The sequence below is a fragment of the Psittacula echo genome, assembly GCF_963264785.1.
Source record: "Psittacula echo genome assembly, chromosome: 6".
Lineage (NCBI taxonomy): Eukaryota > Metazoa > Chordata > Aves > Psittaciformes > Psittacidae > Psittacula > Psittacula echo.
Window position 1 is genome coordinate 7,981,194 of NC_137743.1, and position 21,599 is coordinate 8,002,792.

Below are 21,599 nucleotides of genomic sequence, written 5' to 3' on the forward strand. Positions count from 1 at the left end.
GGAAAGCAGAGCTCCGCCACACACTGCAGTTACTTGGAAGGACAAATGCCATCACTCCCAATGTCCCTTTTTTCCTCTTCCCCCAGGTTTACATGCTGAGCACGATTCCATATCATATGGGATATCCATATGGGATCAGCTGTCCCAGCTGTGTCCACTACCAACTCCTTGTGCACCCCCATGCTGCTTGCTGGTGGGGTGAGGAGCAGAAAAGGCCTTGACTTTTCTGTAAGTGCAGCTCTGCAATGACAAAACATTATGAACACTGTTTTATCACAAATCCAAATCATAGCCCCATACCAGCTACTATGGAGAAAATGAACTCTATCCCAACCGAAACCAACACAAGTGAACAGTTTATTACTGTCATGTATGCTGGCATCAATTACTTTGGAAAACTCCCAAGGAAGAGGCAGCGTACTCTCAAAGTTAGCACTGAGCTATTGTTTTCTGTCCTCTGACTCTGGGAACAATAGAAATGAAGTGTCAAACTGCTGAGCACTTTGTTGGGATTCCTCTCACTTTTGAGGCTAGCGCAAGCTGTTTCCCAAAATACACAACTGAGGAGGGAGAAGGGGTTTCCCAAGTGCTTATGATTACCTGTAAAATAGTTTCTAGTTTGTCATAGAATCATAAAACGGCTTGGGTTGGCAAAGACCTTAAGCTCAACCAGTTCCAACCCCTCTGCCATGGGTAGGGATGCCTCACACTAGACCATGTCGCCCAAGGCTCTGCCCAGCCTGGCCTTGAGCACTGCCAGAGATGGAGCATTTGCCACTTCTTTGGGCAACCTGTGCCAGTGCCTCAGCACCCTCACTTTTGAGAGGCTGGAAGGCTGTGTTCAAAGGAACTGTGATCCCGATGGATTAAAAAATACAAAGTGAATCTTAATGGGCATTGATTTTCCCTCCAGTTCTCAATACTTACGGATGCATTAAACCAGCACACTATACTCTTAAGGAATCATTACACAACAACATGTTTGCATTTAACTTGTTTACCTCAAAATGCCTGCACCTCTTACCTAGGTCAGTGTCCAGCTGGCATTACTTAATCTGGGACTGAATCTTCCTTTACAGAAAGATAAAAGGTGGCTATCATTTTATAAGACTTAGGAAAATTGTCATTCTCAACAGATGTCTGCGCTGCTCATGAGGTTGCGTGCAATGGATTTGGTTATCTCGATGACATGAGCTCCCAAAGAATGCTTCCTCAGATGCATTTGACCTTTTGGGTTCATTTGTGAGGTCTCTTGCATTAACATGCTACATCTGGGAGTGTGTACTGCAAAACCAGCACTCACAGAGCAACTCTGCTTACACGTAGGATGCTCTGTGCATTACCAAGGCTAGTTCAACAGCAACTGGTATCTGAAGATAATTAATTTGCCATCCAGCTGATTGAACTGGAAATAATAATTAAAGAGACATGATAAGTGGTTAGTACTTGAATTCTCTTGAGCTTGAATGTTACCACTTTTGAAGCATGATGTAACACTAATATGTTTCATTGAGCTTTTTCCCAAGAACAGGCTTGTGAAATGGTAACAGATGTATGCTCTAGGAAGCTATCTCTTTGGTCTCTGTCTCTCCCCCTGCCCCTTTCTCTTTTTAGTTCAGGCAGTTAATCTATTGGGGGAAAAAACTGTGAAGATGTTTCCTCCTTTTTCATGTGGTATATGATCTGTTTCTGAAAATATTGGATGGTGTCTAAATGCTGTAAGACTGAGCATTATAGACCTGATCTCCATACTTGCACCATGGCAAAAAGAAAGCCATTAACTGCAGGAAATGAAGAAATAAGTAACAATAAGGATTATTTTTGCCCCTTTATTCTGGGCCTTGGGCACTTGTGCCTCATAAGTGAAGAATGAGTTTGACAAACCCTTTAGTACAGACCAGGCTGGCAAAATAAATAATACCCTGTTTTGAAGGAAGTCGTGATGCTGATGGGGATTCAGTTTTCTCTCACACAAAATCCATGCTCCAGGCACCTCTATGGTGAGAAGTAAATGATGGACAAGAAATAGGGTTAACTCATCTACTCCAGTTTCCATATTCTGAGTAAATTAGGCCTCTTCTTTTGAGCCATAAAACATATTAATGTGACAGCTTGTAGCTCTGAATAGTTCCTTCAGAAGTTGTCTGACAATCAGCGAAATAACTAAAACAAGTGTGTTGTGTCTTTGTTAGTCTAAAATTGATGCAGGTCTTAACATAAAGCTGTTAGCCATTAAAGTATTATGGGTCATCTAGAGGAATGATTCTTGGCTGCCCCCATTACTATGCATATGTCCTTTGTTGTGATCACGTTCCTCAGTTTTCTATGGCAGTTTGACAATCCAGCTAAGTTAGCCTTTGGCTCCTCTGAAGGAGGAAATCTGTGAAGGTCACAGCACATTGCCAGAAATGCATCAGTCTGGGTTTCCATACTTCACACTAGGGTATTTTTTTTGTTAAAGAGAATCTTGTCCTGTGCCCTCCTTGCCCTTGCTGTTTAGCCATTTGGGTAATCTCTTTCTGTCTGCCATTATTTGGTGGTTATTTTCCATAGAAGTAGTTCCTAGGCAAGGAAAAATAAAAGCACCAGATTCAGAATTTTCAGAGTGAAATAACACCCCATGCACTTCAAATTAAGCATGTGCTGACTTAAGTTTTCTGGATTGTGTCCTAAGTGCAGAACCTATTTGTTTGCTGTAGCTTTTTTCGTGAGTAGGGCTTCAGACACCTGGGATGAACACTAAATTTCATAATTCATACAAGGCTGATATGATTTCTTGATGTGCAGGATTGAGCCTGAGTGGAGAGAGAGCATTTCAAGGTCAATGTCCAAACTATTGGCATGTTTATTAATGTGTTTTAATAAGATACATCTGCTTCTCAACTCTTCTGTCAGAAAAACCCACTAGCCATCGTTTCATGCTGTAATCATAAGCAGTGAACCTCACAAGCCCAGGTGTCCTTGGTAATTGAGTACAGTTAAGCAGTTACAAAGTGTGAGTTCATATATATATCTATATATATAGAGGGAGATATATATTCTTAATTAGCCACGTAACTAAAATCCATACCTGGAGTTATATGTTAGACTGAGTACCTCCTCAATTCAGAGCCACATAGTGCCCTGTCAAGCTATATTTGGAGATCACTCTCTCCCCCCCCCCGACATAAAATACAAGTACCTTGACCGTACCTCTCTTAGGGCTTAATTCAGGTCTGAACACAAGGCTTCAGGATGCACATAATTGAAAAAACATCAGCTCCTGTAGACCGTGACCAATGTGAATGAGCGATTCCATGAGGATGACTTACTGATTTCTTACTAGGATGTGGATGGGATGAAGGAGTGCTGCCCAGGGCTGTAGCCAGAGCCAACTGCTCAGCTGACTGATCTTCTCTTCTCTGCTTCAGACCTCCTTGACTCTGCCTTGCTACATACCTTTTGTTATTCTGTTCATAGTGGGTATAGTGTTTGCCACTGATGCTTAATTTACTTTATGCAACCATCAATTATTATAACAGCGCTGCTGTATTGAGACCTTATTCTCCCTTCATGCTTTAGCTAAGACAAAAACAGTTGCTCCATATAGAGTACCCAAATGACGTATAGATGTAAATGTAGCAACAGATGGATATTAAAGCATTTCGCACAGCTTCATTTTGCTCCTGGGAGAAGAGTTAGTTGGAGAGCATGGAGTTATACCCTGAACGTTATTGGAACAAGGACTGGAGTTCCCAGGGACTTGACACTAACAGAGTTGCTTTCTAACTTTTTTAATGAGGAAGAATTCCTAATTCAGCTCTGGTGTAAAGAAGTAACAGCTGCAGTGAACGCTCTGTAGGATAATGGTTGGAGCACGGGTCTGAGAATGAGGTGTGGCCCCATTCAGGTCAAGGGAAAAGCATCTGTTATTTTCAGTATTTCACCTCCAATTCTTGTGCAAGCTTTAGTGGAAAGTGGTGGAGTCCCAGATTTCCTGCACCTTGCAGCTTCTCTATGAAAACTCAGGGGGAAAAGATACATAGCTGGTTTGCACAATGCTTGGAGATTGTTAAAATGGTAGGTGTAAGCAAACTGCTGTCCTTTGTGATCTCTCTTTAGTTGCAGTCATGATTTCAGTAGATTCCTCCAGCATCAGCTTATGGTTCTAGCATCGATCGGGATGCTCTGCAGGTAATTGTTTAGCAGGTGGCAAAGTCGGAGCTAATCCATCACTTGGTTAAATTCCACCTAGTCCAGATAATCCTGTTAGTAGCTGTTTTGCCCTTTCAGCAGTCACTTTAATTAATATTCAAGGCTGTGCAGGCAGTCAGGTTTCTGCCCTGCTGAAGCAGGAATTGTATTTATTAAATTAGAATTAACTGCTAAGGGTCTCTTTTGTCCCATGTCAAACACTCAGAGCAACCTCTCAAAAACTTGCCGTCAGCTCATCAGCAGCTTGCTTTCTGCTATATCTGCCATGACCCTCTTGTCTAGTTTTGTCCCTTCCATTTGGAATATGCTTGTACTTCAAGGACGTGTGTAAGTAACTTCTGAAACGGATGGGGCTCCCCATGAGAAATTGATTCCCATGTGTCTGGTTGCAGCATTAAATTACAAGCAACAAAACTTTCTGTGGTGGTAAAGGCACTTTTGGATATGCTGTGAGCAGGAATGTATTTGCAATATCATGAAAGCAATTTATGAAGCTAATAGAAAATGCAACACTTCATGTGCAAACTTCTGAATGAAAAGGTTTTCACCCAGGTCTTCAAAATGATCCTTTTCATTTTGTTGCAGAAGAGCATAAAACGAAGTGAGTTTTCTACATTTCTATTTCTACAAAGTGAAATTTCTACAAATCTATGGATTTTCTACATTTGGTGAAATATCTGCTCAAGGTGAAGAGATCAGGTTGCACTACTTGATTTCTTCTGGTTTTGTCAGCTTTCTGCCCTCTCAGGCTGCAACGACTCAGTTCCGTTGGGTTCAGTGATGAAACACAGGGAACACAAATCTAGAAAAAGCACTTCAAATTAGTTGTCAGATTCCAAAAAAAAATGAAGCCCAAGTTTTCACTTTTCTCTGGAAGTTCACAGTAGGCAAACTGTGATGTTTGCTAAAGATGGCTTTAGAGAGATGTTGTTTCTGTCAGGGTTAGATAACTTTTGACTGACTTAAAAGGAAAGCAGGAGGCTTTGAGACAGCATTAAGTTCTTTAGCAGTGATTTAGAGACGTTTCTAAAATATGGTGTTTCAAAGGTGCTGTTTGTTTTAAGAAGATAAAATGTTAAATAGATGACTTGCAAACCTTTATGGGTTGGAGTGGGTAGTTTTGATTCTGACCTTCTCTTGCCTTTGAGTTGCTTTTGCCACAGCACTACTAGTGTAAGATAATGCAAGCATAATTGGGTTGACTAGCAGAATTTCATAGGATCGTGGAATCCCAGGTTGGATGGGAACTCAAGGATCATCTGGTCCAACCTTTCTGGGCAAACCAAGACCTAGACTGGATGTCCCAACAACCTGTCCAGCTGAATCTTGGAAGTGTCCAACGCCGGGGAATCCATCACTGCCCTGGGGAGATTATTCCAATGGCTGACTGTTCTCACTGATAAAATTTTCCTCTTGTGTCCAGCCAGAATCTCCCCAGGAGTAATTCTGTGACAGAGGTCTGATGTACAGTGCATATTTGCACTGCACCACAGTGATCTGTATTTGTCTCTGTTTTACAACAAAGTGTAGTACTAGAGCCTGTATGCATTGTTTCCTCTTTATTGACTACTCCAGAGCTTTATTGCCTACCCTCAAGGCACAGTGTTGCCCAATGAAGTGTTCATTGTAGGTTTTATTAGTATTAGGACTGCATCAATTGATGCTGCTTGGCACACAGGGTCGAGCAGGCTACCTTGTGAGTTAAAAGTTCAGCATAGTCGGCCAGCTTCTCAGTCTGCATGGACAACTGGAGAGAGTTGGTTGCTACGAAGCCTCAGTTGAAGTGTCCATGCAGAGCTCTGGGTGGAATGCTTGCCATAAATCTGCATCAGCTGATGTTTCTTTAAAATCCAATTGTATTAAAAAGATATATAATAAGTAAAAAGATAATAATAAATAAAAAGATAGATACCACTGTGGTAGCAGTGGATGGGAAGAAATCATATGTTTATCTGTAACTTTGGTTTGTAAATAAGTAGTATGGGAACCTGAAAAGATCGCATTGAACTCTTGTATTTGTAATACTTCATTCTTACAGTATCTTCTTGCTTTTGCTGTGCTATACAACAGTGTTTTTACAGTCTGAGGGAGAATCTGCATTCTCAGGCTGTTCCCTTTTCTCTTGCCATAAGCGGCATTGCTTTGCTGACTTGTGCACGCTCATCTGAAACCTCAGCATGACCCAATCCCTATTTCTGCTGTAAGAACAGGCACAGCTGAGTTTGTCAGGAGTGGAAGCCCTTATTGCCTGGGGGGACAACCCTCTACCTGAAGGAGATATCAAGACTCAGAATAAATTCACTGGGAATTTTGACTATTTGACACACACACCCGATGTATCCATTCTCCACATCAAAAGTATAACTGGGGAAGAGGAAAGAACACAAGGATCAGAACGAAAAGGCTGAAATTGCCCTGAAATGTCTTTTCTTGTAATTAGTGCATACACTGATTACACAAACATGGACTGAAATTCATCTCCCAAAGACTCCCCATCATTCCCATACCCAGGTAACCCAAATAAATGGGGTTTATGCAAGGCTTGCAGATGGGTTTGAGGAGATAGCCTGTGAATTCCATCTAGAGTTCTTTTAATCTCTCTAGAGCTCCCAGAATAGGGATCAGATTGTTCCTGTTTCCAGAGATATGTTTAAATTCTGAATGTTGCCAACATGTGGGTGATGAAGGTGTAGCACTGGGTGGTTTTTGGCAAACACCCAGTTCCTTTCAGTGTGAGCTTAGCTCTTGTAAATTCTACTCTCAAACATCCTTTTCCCTTCCTTCCCACCTTCTTCCTCACTATCCCTATTAACACGATGTTAATTTCTTCATTTTCTTTCCAATTGCTTTTCCCTCAGGATAGCAATAGCATGTGCTTAACTGTTGCTTTTTTTGGGGGTGGGTTTTGTTTTGGCAGATGTTTATTGAACAAAATAAGATGAAAAGGCAAAGTCAGTTGCTTCTGCAGAATTCTGCTCCTGATCAACAGCTTTTGAAGGCTCTGGATGACAATGCTAAGCTAACCCACACATTAGAAGAAGAAAGGCTTCAACACCAACAAAAGGTAAAACATCTCATGCAGAAGTCTTTGAAAGCCTTCTGAATGTAAGCAGTGTCATGTATTTGTTATGTTAAGAATTACTTGAGATCTTGTACCCATAAGAGTTCACCATCTGAAAACAAAATTTCAGAGGAGATTGTGATTCCCTTCCTCTGAGTAACTGGTAAGACCTGAGAACAAAATCTGAAGGTTTTTCAGGCTCAAGGCTCTGGTTTACCTAAGTGTTTCACTCTGGATGCCAGTGAAGTGCATTAAGTCAAGTTCCATTAAGAGAAGAAGAGATGGCAGGAGAGTATTTTGGACATAGAGTAATATAAAGGGTATTTTGGGGGGGTAAGCCAAGAAGACAAAGAGATGAGAGGCAGACAGTTCACTATAGTAATCTGGTCACTTGCTAAAGAAATGCATGGGGAAGAGCCAGATATACTGGAGTAGGGAAATGTTAGGTGAATGCTGCAAAGTGGTATTTATAGAACTAGGATCTAAACAAATATATTCTTTGAAACTGGACTAAATCAATCTCTAACTGGGAAAAATCACCATTGCTTCACTTGAAAGCCTGAAGACAAGTTTTCCCTTAGCTGTGAGGCCTGTTCTTAAAGCTCTGGTAACAGTAATGCAGGGAATAGGTAGACAGTTCCTGTGCTTTCATCACTGGAGCAATAATAAAACTATGTATAATCTCACATGCTTCTGAATGAGTGTTTTGGAAGAATAATTGCCAGTTCATAGAAAACCTCTGCATCTTTGGCTCCTTGAAGTCTAGAGAAAAATGTATATATCTGGGACTTGGGAAGTGATTGATACTCTGCACCTGAATGCTGCCTTTAAACTGGATGTTCTGTAATTCACCCGCTGGCATCTGCATGAGTTGAGACAAGGGAGTTTAAATAACCAACCTGTCAGAAGCAGTCAGTATGAGAACAAACATGTCAGTGTTCTTGTGCTTCAAATGAAGAAACGTTCTGAAATTAAGTATGTGATAAAAACTCTATAAAAAATAAAAGGGAACATTCTTATAGCTTAAGTACTTTGGAACTAAAGATGTATTCTAAAGAAGAAATGAAACAAGTTGGGATCGTAATAGGAAATTCTGACATCTCTTAGAAAAATCTGTCCAGCTCCCATTCAAAAATGGTCCCCTTTCTGGGACTTGTAGTTCACTTCTATACTATAAAATCATGTTTTCAGGAATAATCATACCTAATGGGTTAATTTATCAAAAGGAAGGACAGAAAGTACCTCTTACTGTAACGAATGCTATTGTTTGCCAATTCCAGATCAAAGAACTGGAAGAGCAGCTAGAGAATCAAGCTCTGCATAAAGAGATTAGTCGTCTTAAACAGCAACTAGAACTCTTGGAAGAAGATAAAAAGGAACTAGAGCTCAAGTGTCAGCACTCAGAAGAAAAAGCTAGAGACCTAAAGCATTCAGGTAAAAACATCTAATAACTTTCATTTTAGAGGTACAGAGGTGTGAGTGGTGTAAAATAGAATTATGCATGCTATGTTTGAGACCCCAGAAGCCTTTGTGTAGCTGAGATCCAGCCTGTGCTTCACAAGGCAAAGTACAGCAGCTGCCTTCAACCATGGAACAGTCATGTCCACAATGTGTGTGAAAGAATAGCCCTGTAAAACTCCTGTAAGCTGTAAAAATACTGTTGTTAGATTGCCCTGAGTCTTAGAGATGGATTTATACATGTGAATGGGTTTCTGTGTGAAAGACACAATCTTTCATATTCAGTCAAAATCCTCTCACCTAGTTTTAAAAGTAGATAAACCCCCACATAAACAGACTGTGGAGTCTACATTGAATGAATTGTAGGAAACCATCACATAATTATCAAGCTGCCCAACTATTTAATAGTTTTGCAGTAGAGGGCACCAGTGAAAATAAACACGATTTAGCCCTTCATATTGACATGTGAGAAAACAACTTCTGCTGATGTGAGAGGGCCTGAGGGGTGTTTCTTTTCTTTCTTTGTTTTCAGGCAGATATTTTAAAGGTAAATGCTGCCTTCAAAACTCTACAAAGGGAGTTAACCAGACAAATCCAGTGGGCTTTTATGGCCCATATCCATGAGAGTGCTACATCTAAATCTGTTTCTTATAGTCAAATATTTTGTTCTATGTCAAGTGACTGAAAGGCAAGAAAGTCTTGCTAGCTACTGTGTGTGTCTTGTTTCTGCCCAACGAATACAGGCAGAGAAGATTCGTGGGATATTTGGAAGGGGAGAACTGTGGCAGTGCAGATGTTCATACAGTTATTGCTATCAGGATGGTGCCTGGCTTGCCTGAAGCATCCTGTCTATTGAATGAGGAAATTATGGACCTACTGTTCTTTATTTAAAATTGGGTTTAAAAAGGGCCCTGGTGTGTGTAGCCTTGCAATAGGGAATGCAGAGCTATGGCTGTTAAGTATTTGATTGTGCCTTTGCTTTCAGTCCTTGTTCATTTCAAGGCCTAAGCAGGTGCTAGTTTTAAATATGACACCTGCTCAGAGAAGCATTTGAGCCCCTATCAGAGGAAGCCAAAGTCCATCTCCTTAGTTAAGACACCACATACAGCCATGCTTTTCTGAAACAGATCCTCGAGAGCAGGATTATCTTTAAGCTGGTTGCAGTCTTGCTTGGAAGAACTGCTTTGTGTTAGAGTTTTACATTACCCAGCCTTAAAAATATGCCCAGGCAGTATATGAGTTTTTCTCAGCTGCCTTGGAAAAGATCTGACCTTCACAGCAGGTTCTTTCCTTCCAGGCTTATTTGTTCTTCTGAAGGGATTTATCAGCACAAAGATTGTACCTGGAATTTAAAGTGACTCTATTGATTTTTTTTTTTTCCTTTTAAAATTTAGAAGTAAATGTTAAAGTTTGTAGATTTAATTAGAATCCATCGTTACGACAACAAAGAACTATGTGCCCTTTGGAAATCATGTTCTGTCCTTCTGCATAATTCCTACTGTATTTAGGGCAATTGCTAAGAATTTTTGTAACTAAAAGAAATTTAACTTCTTTTCCTCTGTTTTTGCCCTTCCTCTATTAATTGTATTTGAAAACATTTCAAGTGCAGAAAAGTAATATCCACATCTTAGATCTGACAGGAAAACAGGAGAGAAAGAATGCGTTCAGCCCACTGCCCAGTTTTGACCATTTTTATGGGGCAAACCCATACCATCATCAAGACAGAGATAAGTCTGGAAGCTGAAATTGTTCATTTCTTTCATCTCTGGTTAGTTCATTATTGTTGTTGGTTCTTGTTAATTCTGGTTAGTTCAGGTTGCCCAGGGCTTGGAGCAACCTGGTCTAGTGGAAGGTGCCCGTGACAGGGGGTTGGAACTGGAGGAGCTTTAATTAAGGTCCCTTCCAACCCAAACCAGTCTGAGATTCCATGATTCATTTTCAAATGCACCTAAGATAGACCATCACAGGAATGTGATGTTTTTTTCCCTGCTCTGTTATTTAATAAGAAGAATCCTGTGTGAGGCAGAGTGTCATTTTAGTTTCAAAAGTAACTCACGTTGGAGATAACTGGTTTAACGAGAATCCTGTGTGCCTAAGACATTGTTCTCGGTAGAAAATGTACTCAAAAATAGGGCTTGCTAGCAGTTGTGTAGTTTAGTCTTGTTTGTTTTTCAGTTAATTAGGAGCTACTTTGCTTATACCCTCAGAATTGGCTTTTAGAGCAGATGCGAGAACCCAGAACTCACTCTAGTTTGTTTTATTGCTCTTGTGCAGTTGATGAACTTCAGAAACGAGTACAGCAGTCAGAAAATCCTGCACCACCTCCTCCACCACCACCACCTCCTCCTCTCCCTCCTCCCCCTCCTCCTAACCCTATACGGTAAGTGCTTAAATAAGGATCACAGCGTCAATGCTTTGCTGAAGCAGAACACATTACATGAGCTTGCATTCAAGCAGGAAGAGTGTCTTTAAAGAAAAAAGGCTTCCTCCATCTGTCTTGGGCTCTTTACCAGCAGGACATGCTCTGTGTTCCACCTGCCAACAGACTAACACCCTGACCAATTCTGAACAGTGCCAAGCCTGACAAATAGTCTAGACTGTGACTTTGGAGGAGGAGGGATACCTGTCTGCTTGAAATTTAGGAGATTATATTTTTTCTGTTCACCTGATAGCTGTAATTATAGACTTGTGAAATGCTTGTCTGAATCCACTGCTAAGAAAACCCCTTTGAACCAAAGGATACGTTGGATTACTGTATGCCACTTCCTGTCAGCTACTCATATGAAAATGCAGACTCCATTGAGTCTGCACAATTGCTTTCATAAGTTAAAACCCCACATAAAATCATCACCCCATCATCAAGCAGTTTGGGGTGAAATTATCAAAACCAAGCCTGTTTTTTTGCAAAGAACAGTAAAAGATGTTGCCCAATATATGCTGTATCAGGCATTAGACCCAAATGAATTAACAAAGCCCTGAAGTATGCTTTAGGGTTAGTTAATTTTAGGAACTCAGCTAATGTTCATGTTGTCTGCTTGGTTTTAAACATAAATGGACTTCCATGACACTTTCTAACCTTCTGTAATGGAAATTACATACAGGAGTCTTAAGCACTGTGTTAAGTATATGAATGGAGATGATCAGTAAGGAGAATACATCCCTTTGTGAGTCTTGCTTTGTTTTTAGAAATATAAACTAAACATGTTCTGAACAATTATATTTGGGCTTTTCTCTTTTTAGATCCATTAACTCATTTGGCTTCTTGCTGCTTTCTTGCTAATGTGTAGCATGAATTAACTGTGTGGGGATGTGGTGGATTTTTGTTTTGTTTAAGTTTGTGCCCTTTACTATTTGAAATAGAGAACACTATTCATTTTCAGCCCTGTAGTAACTTAAATCAGAGTGTTTCCTTCATGCACCGTGATGTTTATGTGCGTACTTGGGCTTTGAGATGAATCATTCCCTTGCCTGGACTTCTGCGTTTTGACTGTAGTGAAGGGATAATTATTTGACACTGTAAGAAGATTACAAACTTGGAGTTGGTGAGAAGATACTGATCACCATATTTAAGTGTCCTCTGGAGAATAATACTTCAATATCTACAGCTCTACTTTCCGTTTATTATGCCAGAGCAGCTTCAATTTGTCATGTGTCACAATGAGACACTGCCTTTTAATATTCAAATCTGGAGTGTTTTGATTTGTGCCTAATGGCTGTTAAAAAGAAATAAATTTCTCTGATGCATTTTGATGGGAGGCATTGTGGGGGGTAATTCAGTACATACATCTGCATTCAAGAACTGTTAAATGAGTCTTTTGTAAGCAGCTGTATAATCAGGTATAAGCAAGCTGTTTTTGTGTCATGTTCAAGTTCATTCTAACAGTGTGTAACACAGGACAGAATGTCAATCTGCAGTTTCATTTCCCCCACAGGTCTCTCATGTCAATGATTCGCAAGAGATCTCACTCCAACACCAACGTGAGCAAGAAGGAGAAACCTCCTCAGCAAGAGTCTGGTATGGCTCATCCTTTCTCAAGTCATGCACATTATTCACTGGATAATGCAGATAAAGCTCTTGAAAATGAGCTGTGGGTACAGATAGAATTGTCAACATTAACTACTGGTGTCCATGTCCCAGTGTATTCATCTACCTTGCAGTCCAGAAATGTGACTGCAGCCCAGGTATACATGCTCTGAGATAGGAAGTGGTGTCTCTGGCACTGAAGCTTTGGTTTCTCTGGAGTTGTCTAGTTTGGAGAAAAGGAGGCTAAGAGGAGACTTTATTGCTGTCCACAGCTTCCCAAGGCAGGTACATGGAGAACGAGGTGCTGATATCTTTTTCCTGGGATCCAGTGACAGGATGTGTAGGAATGGTTCGAAGTTGCACCAGGGGAGGTTCACACTGGACATGGGGAAGCATTTCTTGACAGAAGGTGGTCAAATGTTGGAACAGGCTTCCCAAAGGTGGTTGGTGCCCCAAGCCTGTCAGAGTCCCTTCCAACTGAAATAGTCTGTGCTATTCTACTGCAAACCTCTTGAGATCTCAGGTAAATTTGTGTAGCCTTTGTAGTCATGTATGCCTCCACAACTGAGCTGGTGATAAGCATCCAATTTGCTTTTTCCAAATGGATTTTGGTATGAACAGTTTTTGATGCTGAGGATCAAAAACCTTAAGGGAAGACCTAGCACTTGCTGTAACTGAAGGAAGCTTCTGATCTTCCAGCTTCTGGCTCTGATGTTTATCAGATATGTCACTGAGTTGGTTTCATTTACAGATGTGGCAGAAAAATACCTCTTTTTCCCTTAGGGAGAGGGTGGTTGTGTTTCTTAACAGGCTCACAGAAGGCCCTGAGACGATAAGCACTTTGTTGGGTATGGTGATAAGCTGGGTGAGATGGATGGGTAAAGCAGAATGGTTCAGTTTAGGCCCCATGCCGTTACAGTGATGCTGTGCAGCTTGTTGAGTTGTACCCTGGCAGTTTGGTACTGCCTGTAGTAGTTGCAGCATTAAGGTCTCAACCTGTGCCTCTAAACTGGAGACATTACAGCATGTAGCTGCAGCTATAGTGTGTACAGGGCTTTGGCCTTCCACAGGCTACCTGGAAGAGGCAGAAGGACAAACCCAACAAGCATTAGGCAGAGAGCAGGTTATATACAGCATAATACAGGGAAGCTTCCAACTTCCAAATAGCTGCTTCTTTGTGATTTCTTCTGTCCAGGGCCTCTCCACAGAGCTAGTTTGTTAAATGCTTCAGTTTTCATCCCTCAATTCATACCTTGCAGAATCACCTTTCGGAGTTGACTGTAATGCTAATCCTTTAATAATACTGGAAGCCCTAAAACAAAACAGAACCTTGCACAGAGGTGGCTCTGCATGTGAAGTAACAGCTGAAATTGCTTTTTTTTGTTCTTAATGGAAGCTAGAAACTTAGTAGGTTGAGAACAGGAGTTAAGTAGAGATTTACAAATGATCATGAGTGCCTGAAGAGTCGGAGCTAGTTAGACAAGCATTGCCAGTTAAATAAACAAAGCTTTTCTTGCTGTTTCCCTCTTTCTTCTGAAACAGCAGGAGTTTGTTTGTAGTGAATTGCTTAACTCATTTGCTGCCACTTAAACAAAGAAGGGGGCTGCAGAAGGGAACCTGCTAAAATTATGGGTGTAGGATATAACTGTTAGAGAAAAAAACAGCAGACTGCAGTGGTATGCAAGCATGGCTGGATTGGTGGGGGGACCAACATGCAGAATTCTTCAGTTCCTCACCTCACTGAGGAATGGGGTGACATGGGCAGGTCCCTTGGGGAATCTTTGGGACCTGGTTACCAGGCTGAGAGAAGTAAGATTGTTGGTCTGTGTAAAATAATTGGAGAAGTGAGCCTACATATTGAGATCTCTTATGAAGAGTCAGTCTTATCTTTCAGTAAGTTCAGTTCTTTTGCCTTCATTTACCACGTTTCCTTACCTTGGAGCATCCTTAGTGTTTTGATTGCACCTCTTTGTTGAGACTGTTACAAACAGTGATTGCAGGAAATGTTGTGGAATTCTCTACACCCCATTCTTTCATTATTTATTAGCAAACTGTAACAATTCTGACCTTTCTTCAATCACATCTAAACTGCTTTTTCTCTTAATAGTTGAGCTGTTCTTAAAATAAAGATAAAAAAGGGGGAAAGTTCTTTCTTGATCTAGTTATTATATCCAACTTGAAGCTTGTTTTGACCCTTGTTAAGGACTTAGAATGAGTGGTTTCTATCCCATACCACCAATTAAGCTTTTATATTTGAAACAGCCTGTTTGTGAAATTAAAGCCTGACATGAAATTACCTTGGAATACAGAAACTGCATTTCTATGAATCATCAATAGTACCCTGACAAGTGAGCGAGGGAAAGTCTATTTAAAATTCCTCTTACATAAGGTACAATGTTGCAGCTTTGAATAGTGTCAACCCTATTTCTCCATGTACTTGCTGTAAGTATTCTTTCCCCCCCCACCTTTTGGCGTGTTAAAAGTCTTTTGTTACATTACCCAGAACACTGAGAAGTTCACAGGTATTGTTTAGGTTCGTCACGCAGCTTCCTGTTTCATCTGAATCTTTTTCAGTCCTCATACTGAATTTCTTGAAGAAGCAACCATTCCCTTTCATGGTATTTAGGTTTTGCCTTTTAACTCAATGCAGGGTTCCTTAAATGTGTGGGCTTAGTTCAGCTGGGTTCAACTGGGTGTTGTTTCAGCAAGGTTCTGAAACCCATGAGAAATAGGAGACATATGGTCACTTTGTGATGGGTTGCATGAGGCATTATCAACTTGTCCCATGTCAGTGAAGCTGTGGAGATTTCTGCTGAGCCACAGTGGAAGTGGGGCTTGTGTTCTTCAGTCTTTGGTGCTTCAGCCAATAGCACTGAACTTGTGCAATTCCCACTTAGAGGAGCTCTATGTTTTTCAGGATGTGGGCCCTGCTTCTGTCTCAGCTTCTGCAGACACTGTGGTTTGTTGTTTGTGAAGTCCATGGCATGATCCTCGATGTGTGTAGATTAGCATTTTATCCTTGAAGAGCTTGAGACACTTTAGCTGATAGCAAAGATCACTTCTGTGATGCTGTGTCCAGAAACTAGAGTTCCTGATAACTACAGATGAGGTTGCTTGTTTCTGCTACCATAAAGAATCCAAGAATGGTTTGGGTTGGAAGGGACCTTAAGATCATCCAGTTTCAACCCCCTGCCATGGGCAGGGACACCTTCCACTACACCAGGTTGCTCCAAGCCCTGTCCAACCTGGCCTTGACTGTGTATTATGCAGGCAGGAAGACCTACTGCACCAAGTATAACCAAGTACATTGTGTATATAAATGCTGTTTCATCAGTAAAACTAATTTATGTTATGGTAACTGGCTGTATATGACAACCAACTGTTCAAGAGGCTTTTAACACTTTTATTCCTTTGTGATATTTCTCTGTAGTTCATGTCTAGAATGTGATAATCGTCTTTGATTTCTGAAGCAGGTGAAGAAGTTACAGATCTGAAGAGACAAGCTGTTGAAGAAATGATGGACAGAATTAAAAAGGGAGTTCATCTGAGACCAGTGAACCAGTCAATCAGGCCTAAAACAAAGGTTTGGAATAAACAGCAGAGCAGTGATACTAGCTGAAAATAAATCAGGCTTTCTGTAAAACAGTCAAAAGAATGCATTTGCCTCACCTTGATTTTGAACAAAATTAACTAGAGCAGCGTATATCTAGAAGAACAGAAGAAGTGAGGCCAACAGTAAGTAAAAAGAATCCCAGTTTCTTTGACACAGAAAGGAACTGAAAGCAAACAGGTACCGAGAAGTAAAAAGCACGGACAGAATAACTGAGTTGAGTAAAGGGGTGATTAAGAAGTAGACAGTATTTAGCAGTATTTATTACTGTTACACAGTACTGTAGACTAATACCTGAGTGGGGCTACTATAAAATATTGCTTACCATGTTCACAAAAGCATACTCTTTATGGATAGGCTGTGATTCAGAGAGTTAAGGGTGACTCACAGCCTGCTAAGACTCTTCCCCTCATCCACATAAGATAGTGTTTTGGATGTTAGCCCATGAGAAGAGAAAGCAAAGGAGGACAACACAACTGTATGCCTGTTTGTGTTCAAGTACATGCCATGTCTGTCTTCAAGTACAAAGTCTGTCATGGTCCATTTCGCATGGTTTTTAACATGTTGTGTTTGTTTACAGCCAGAAACACCAAAGCCCTCCGAAAGTGCAATGAAAGAATTAAAAGGGATTCTGGTAAGAAAACTTAAGAGTTTGTATTTCAGTTTCTTCTCGTTGAGCTGACAGGGCCTTCTGTGCAAAATAGCTGAGTATTGGAAACTGCTCCATTAGTGTTCTGGTTTGAAGCTGTAGAGCAGGTTTGGAGTGAATCCACCAATTCCACTTTTGACTTTGGTCTGACTGAAGGATTGGATTTTTGCCTTGCTAACAGAATTTATGTGGGAGAAAACTAGCCTGCTAACTGCTCTGGATGTATATGTTCCTGCCACTGGAGGGAATGTTACAGCCTGCACCTGCCATGGATCCTCTGGAGACATTCCAAGTACTCACAGTGGGGATGCTTAGGGAGGGAGAGGCAGCAAAGTATCTATCTAGTCCGAAGTGAAGCCCTTGAACTGCACATACAGTAGATGTGGGATTCTTCTCATCAACTGCTCTGAACTCCTGCTGTCTCCTGAGTCACCCAATTTCTTGATAGGGTAGACATAGTCTAAATAGAGCAAAAGTCCTCTAGTCTGTCTGCATGTGAATCTGTAGAAAACATTGATTCTGAATAGCTGTCCATATACCCATTTATCACTAAATAAAAACATCAGGCATGTGTTTGGTCCTGTTCAGAGCAATGTGCTAAGGTTGCTCCTGTTCTGTCCTTTACTCATACACTGCATTGCTTATTTAACTGTTGGCTTCATTTGCACAAGTGCTAAAATTGTATCAGTCAGAAGGAGCTGTAGTTCTTGCTCCCTGACCCTGAGGCTTTTGAATTTGAAGTGCAACTTCAGCACATCAGGTGAAATTTTGCCTTTTTAAGGTGAAATACCTAAACAGCCCTTATAGAAATAACTTCAGTGTTGTGTTGGGTGGTGGAGTAAAGAGTGTAGCCACAGCCTGTGCTGTGAGTTAAAATCATGAGTGTGCACCAACGTTGTTAAACTCACAGTTCGCCAGTCACATGAAAGCAGGGGAGGAAGGGAAGAAATGATCTAGAGAGCCACCAGACCTTAATGCTGAGCACTAATTAGAGGGGCACATAATTAAATGTGAAGGTAAATAGAAAAAGAATAAAATGCCACACGGAGATTATGTTTAAAATGGAACTCTGTAATTACAGGAGTAGTTTGATTTGATGTGGTGAGCTGTTTGGACCAGAGAGGGTTGGGCTGAAGGGTCCTGCTGAAGGTCCTTTCCTTTTCTAATAGCTGTTTAATGTCTTTGACACTGTACCACAGACATCAGGGGAGACTTGATCGATTATGTACTTAAGAGGGAGCAGAGAGAAACCTGCAGTCACTGCCCTTCTGTATCTGGCTCGTTGCTTTTGAGCCCTTCAGGATATTCGCAGTGTGAGACAAACTGTATAAAATCCAATTCCAGTCTGTTCTCGAGACCGATCATTACGCACAGTCAGACAACAAACATGGGGGTGGGATGTGATGGAGTAAACATTTGTTGTTACTCTGCTAATTATGCATTTCACATAGGCCTCCATCTAATTGTTACACACAAACCTCATTTATGCTCTGTAAATTGCGGAGTTTGAGGGACTCCGTTGCTCAAGTTGCTCTGGTATGTGTACGTTTGTAGGGATCTGGAGCATGCTGCTGATTATTAATGTCCCTGCTCAGTTCAAGTTCTAATAGTTGCCAAAGAGAACACTTGAATTTTTGGGGCAGGGATAAAGAACGAGTTACTTTGCTGGGATCCTAAGGCAGCACAGCTTTAGCAGCTTGTGATGCCATTTCGTGTTGTCAGTTGCTATTTCTGCTCAGCAGTTACGTGCTTGTCAACAAAAGATTTTAAGAATATGTCATTTAGTCCCTGGAAAACCACTATATGAGTCACATAACGTGTTTTGGAACATGTATTCTGTATGTAGGGGTAGATTTAGATTACATCTCAGGAACAAGTTCTTCCCCCTGAGGGTGCTGAGACGCTGGCACAGGGTGCCCAGAGAAGCTGTGGCTGCCCCATCCCTGGCAGTGTTCAAGGCCAGGTTGGACACAGGGGCTTGGAGCAACCTGCTCTAGTGGGTTGGAACTGTATGAGCTTTAAGGTTCCTTGCAACCCAAACCACTTGATTATTCTATGTTTAAAAAACTTTCAGTTTGAGATCTAGCTCTGTCCACATGAAGTACAAGGGCACAGGGTGAGGGTTACGGCAAATGAGCTAGATACAGGATATAATAACGTGCTGCATTTGCAGCTAATATGTACTGACTTCTGCAGATACGTGTACGCACCAGGATGCAGCAACACAGGATCATGCTAAAACATACGTCATGTAAAATATGGATCTTTGGCTTTTTGCCAGAAGGTTAATTCTGGGCATGCTAAAGCTGTAGCAGGTTTTTTATAAGATCCTTTAAATGTTAAGATAGAGGCAGTTGACAATTCCCTGCAAACATCAGAATTTGTTCATTAATGATCCAGAGCATCTTTCTAAAGCCTGATGTCAATCTTCTAATATGTAGGTAAGTGTGGTTAATCCCTACATCAGGAAATCCAAGTAAGAGGAGAACTGGTAAGCCAGTCCCCAGATGCTCACTGTTGCACTAAAGGAAGAGCTTTGCACCCTGGTCTAGAACTGCAGTTGCTTTTATACTGTTTAAAAGGTGCATGCGGGATGTTTGGCGAGGCACAGTAGTCCTCAGCTTCTCATGCCTGTTTCTTGCTGTAGGAAACACTGAATAAATCCACTAGTTCCCGAAGCTTGAAGTCCCTCGAAACTGACAGCAGTGAAACAGAGCTGGAGCGAGTGCTGCGGCGCCGGAAAGTGACCACGGACCAGGACAGTGGCAGTAAGTGGCTGGACTCTTTGTAGTCCTCTTCCTCTCCCTGCATTAAGTGACTCTTGAAGCTTTACTTTCTCTTCCAGACCATTGCCATTTCAGCCATTCTGGAGAACTCTGCTTACCTCTGCAGTGACTCACTTCCCCATCGCTCCTGCCGCTTTCCATCCCCATTTTCTCCAAGAGATGCCTCTGTCAGGATTTCCTGCGCACGCAGCCATATAGACTCAGGTTACCCTGTCCTGCCTGGAGCTCAGACACTGTTACTGGAGTTACTAGTCTGAGCCTACTGTGAAACAAGTAATGGTAACCAGAAAAATGAGGGTTTAAGACTGATTTTGCATCTGTCTCTTCTGCAGGGCAAGGTTCTGCAGTTTTTAAGCTATGCTTTACTATCATTTATTGACCTTCTGCCTGATTAGAAACGGTCAGTGCAAGTGTAAGCCCATGCCACAGTTGATGCAGGTGTGGCTAGTTTCAATGTCACTGTATGGTTTTAGCTTGGACTTCACAGATAGAGAGTTCGCTGAGTACTCACTAGTATGAGAAGAGGCTTTTGTGCTGTTGGGCTGGCTCCTGCTCCAGCTGCACATCTGCTGGGAGAGCACTGCCAAGCTGTGATTTGTTAGTGCTGTGTGAGCAATGGGACTTACCATCCCAGAAGGTAAAGGGGTTGAGTGCACAACTCAATGTACCAAGCCCTGCTTGTGGTGCAAGACAGGGCTAATCTTGGTGGGGAGAGCAGAAGCTGCAAATATGGTGTTTTGATCTTCTCCATTCACTGAATGCTGTTTGTTAACTGATTTCTGCAGTTAGCTTCAATTCTACTGTGCTTATGTGTTGTTTCTAGACCAGGATAACAGAAGCATTAAACATTTCTTTGGGTTTTAGGTCCCACTGGAATCTTGGCCACATCAGAATCAAAATCTCTGCCTGTGCTAGGTTCTGGAACCAGTGCTGCACAAACCGCCTTGAACAAGAAAGACCTGGAGGCACAATTCAGTTCCCAAGTTCCTGACTCAGGTCCTGCCTCTAACCAGCTTAAGGGTGTAACAGGCTCCAGGCCTACGCTACAGTAAGTAGAATGTGGATCTCTAGATGTGGTTTAGTATCAGATCTGTTTAATTGGTTAATTTTGAATATAACTTCATCAAATCATGGAATGGTTAGGTTAGAAGGGACCTTAATGCTCATCCAGTTCCAACTGCCTGCCACGGGCAGGGACACTTTCCACTAGAGCAGGTTGCTTCAAGCTCCATTCAGCCTGGCCTTGAACACTGCCAGGGATGGGGCAGCCACTTCATTATGTATTTATTATTAGGAAATACACCCTATTATGTTTTTAACTTAACATAAATTTAATACCAGTTTTGGTTAAGAGGATACACGTACAGTCTGCAGCTGGTTACCACCGACTCCTCGAAGAATCTGAAGTGTCACATGGAGGCAGAAATTGAATTCTCTGAGATGAAGTTCTTTCCCTGTGAAATATGTGAATATTCTTTAAAAACCCATTCATCTTCTCTGCCAAAAAAAAACCAGCTCAGGGTTTTAAGAGGAATAGCAAGGTTGAGGGTTCTTTTCATGTCCTGAAGAGGGATGATAGTTATACAGTTAACTCTTGATTTAAAAAAGGCAGTTCTACCACAATTTGTTAAAAACTAGAATCATGCAAGTCATTCTGGTCCTTGCGCAGGGCAGATCCTGTTGGACCCAAACAAGTCCTGACTATTACTCTTAAATGTTTGTTGGTAAAAGCTCTGAATTAGCCTGAAATCTCAAGATGAATTCTTCAAGAAACCCCAAACCAACATACAGTTGGTGCTGCATTTGCACAGATGGGC

At 41.4% G+C, this 21,599-nt stretch overlaps 1 protein-coding gene across 1 annotated transcript in view; it reads left to right on the forward strand.

The window, feature by feature from the left end:
• Positions 1-21,599, forward strand: part of SHTN1 (shootin 1) — a gene marked incomplete at both ends in the record, with an annotated part of 64,372 nt that overhangs the window by 34,876 nt on the left and 7,897 nt on the right. Inside the window, 8 exons of the mRNA XM_080621183.1 lie at positions 7,112-7,258; positions 8,536-8,689; positions 10,988-11,093; positions 12,646-12,728; positions 16,211-16,320; positions 16,928-16,981; positions 19,644-19,764; positions 20,647-20,830. Coding sequence (XP_080477309.1) covers positions 7,112-7,258; positions 8,536-8,689; positions 10,988-11,093; positions 12,646-12,728; positions 16,211-16,320; positions 16,928-16,981; positions 19,644-19,764; positions 20,647-20,830 — 959 coding nt within the window. The remainder of the gene's footprint in view (positions 1-7,111; positions 7,259-8,535; positions 8,690-10,987; positions 11,094-12,645; positions 12,729-16,210; positions 16,321-16,927; positions 16,982-19,643; positions 19,765-20,646; positions 20,831-21,599) is intronic.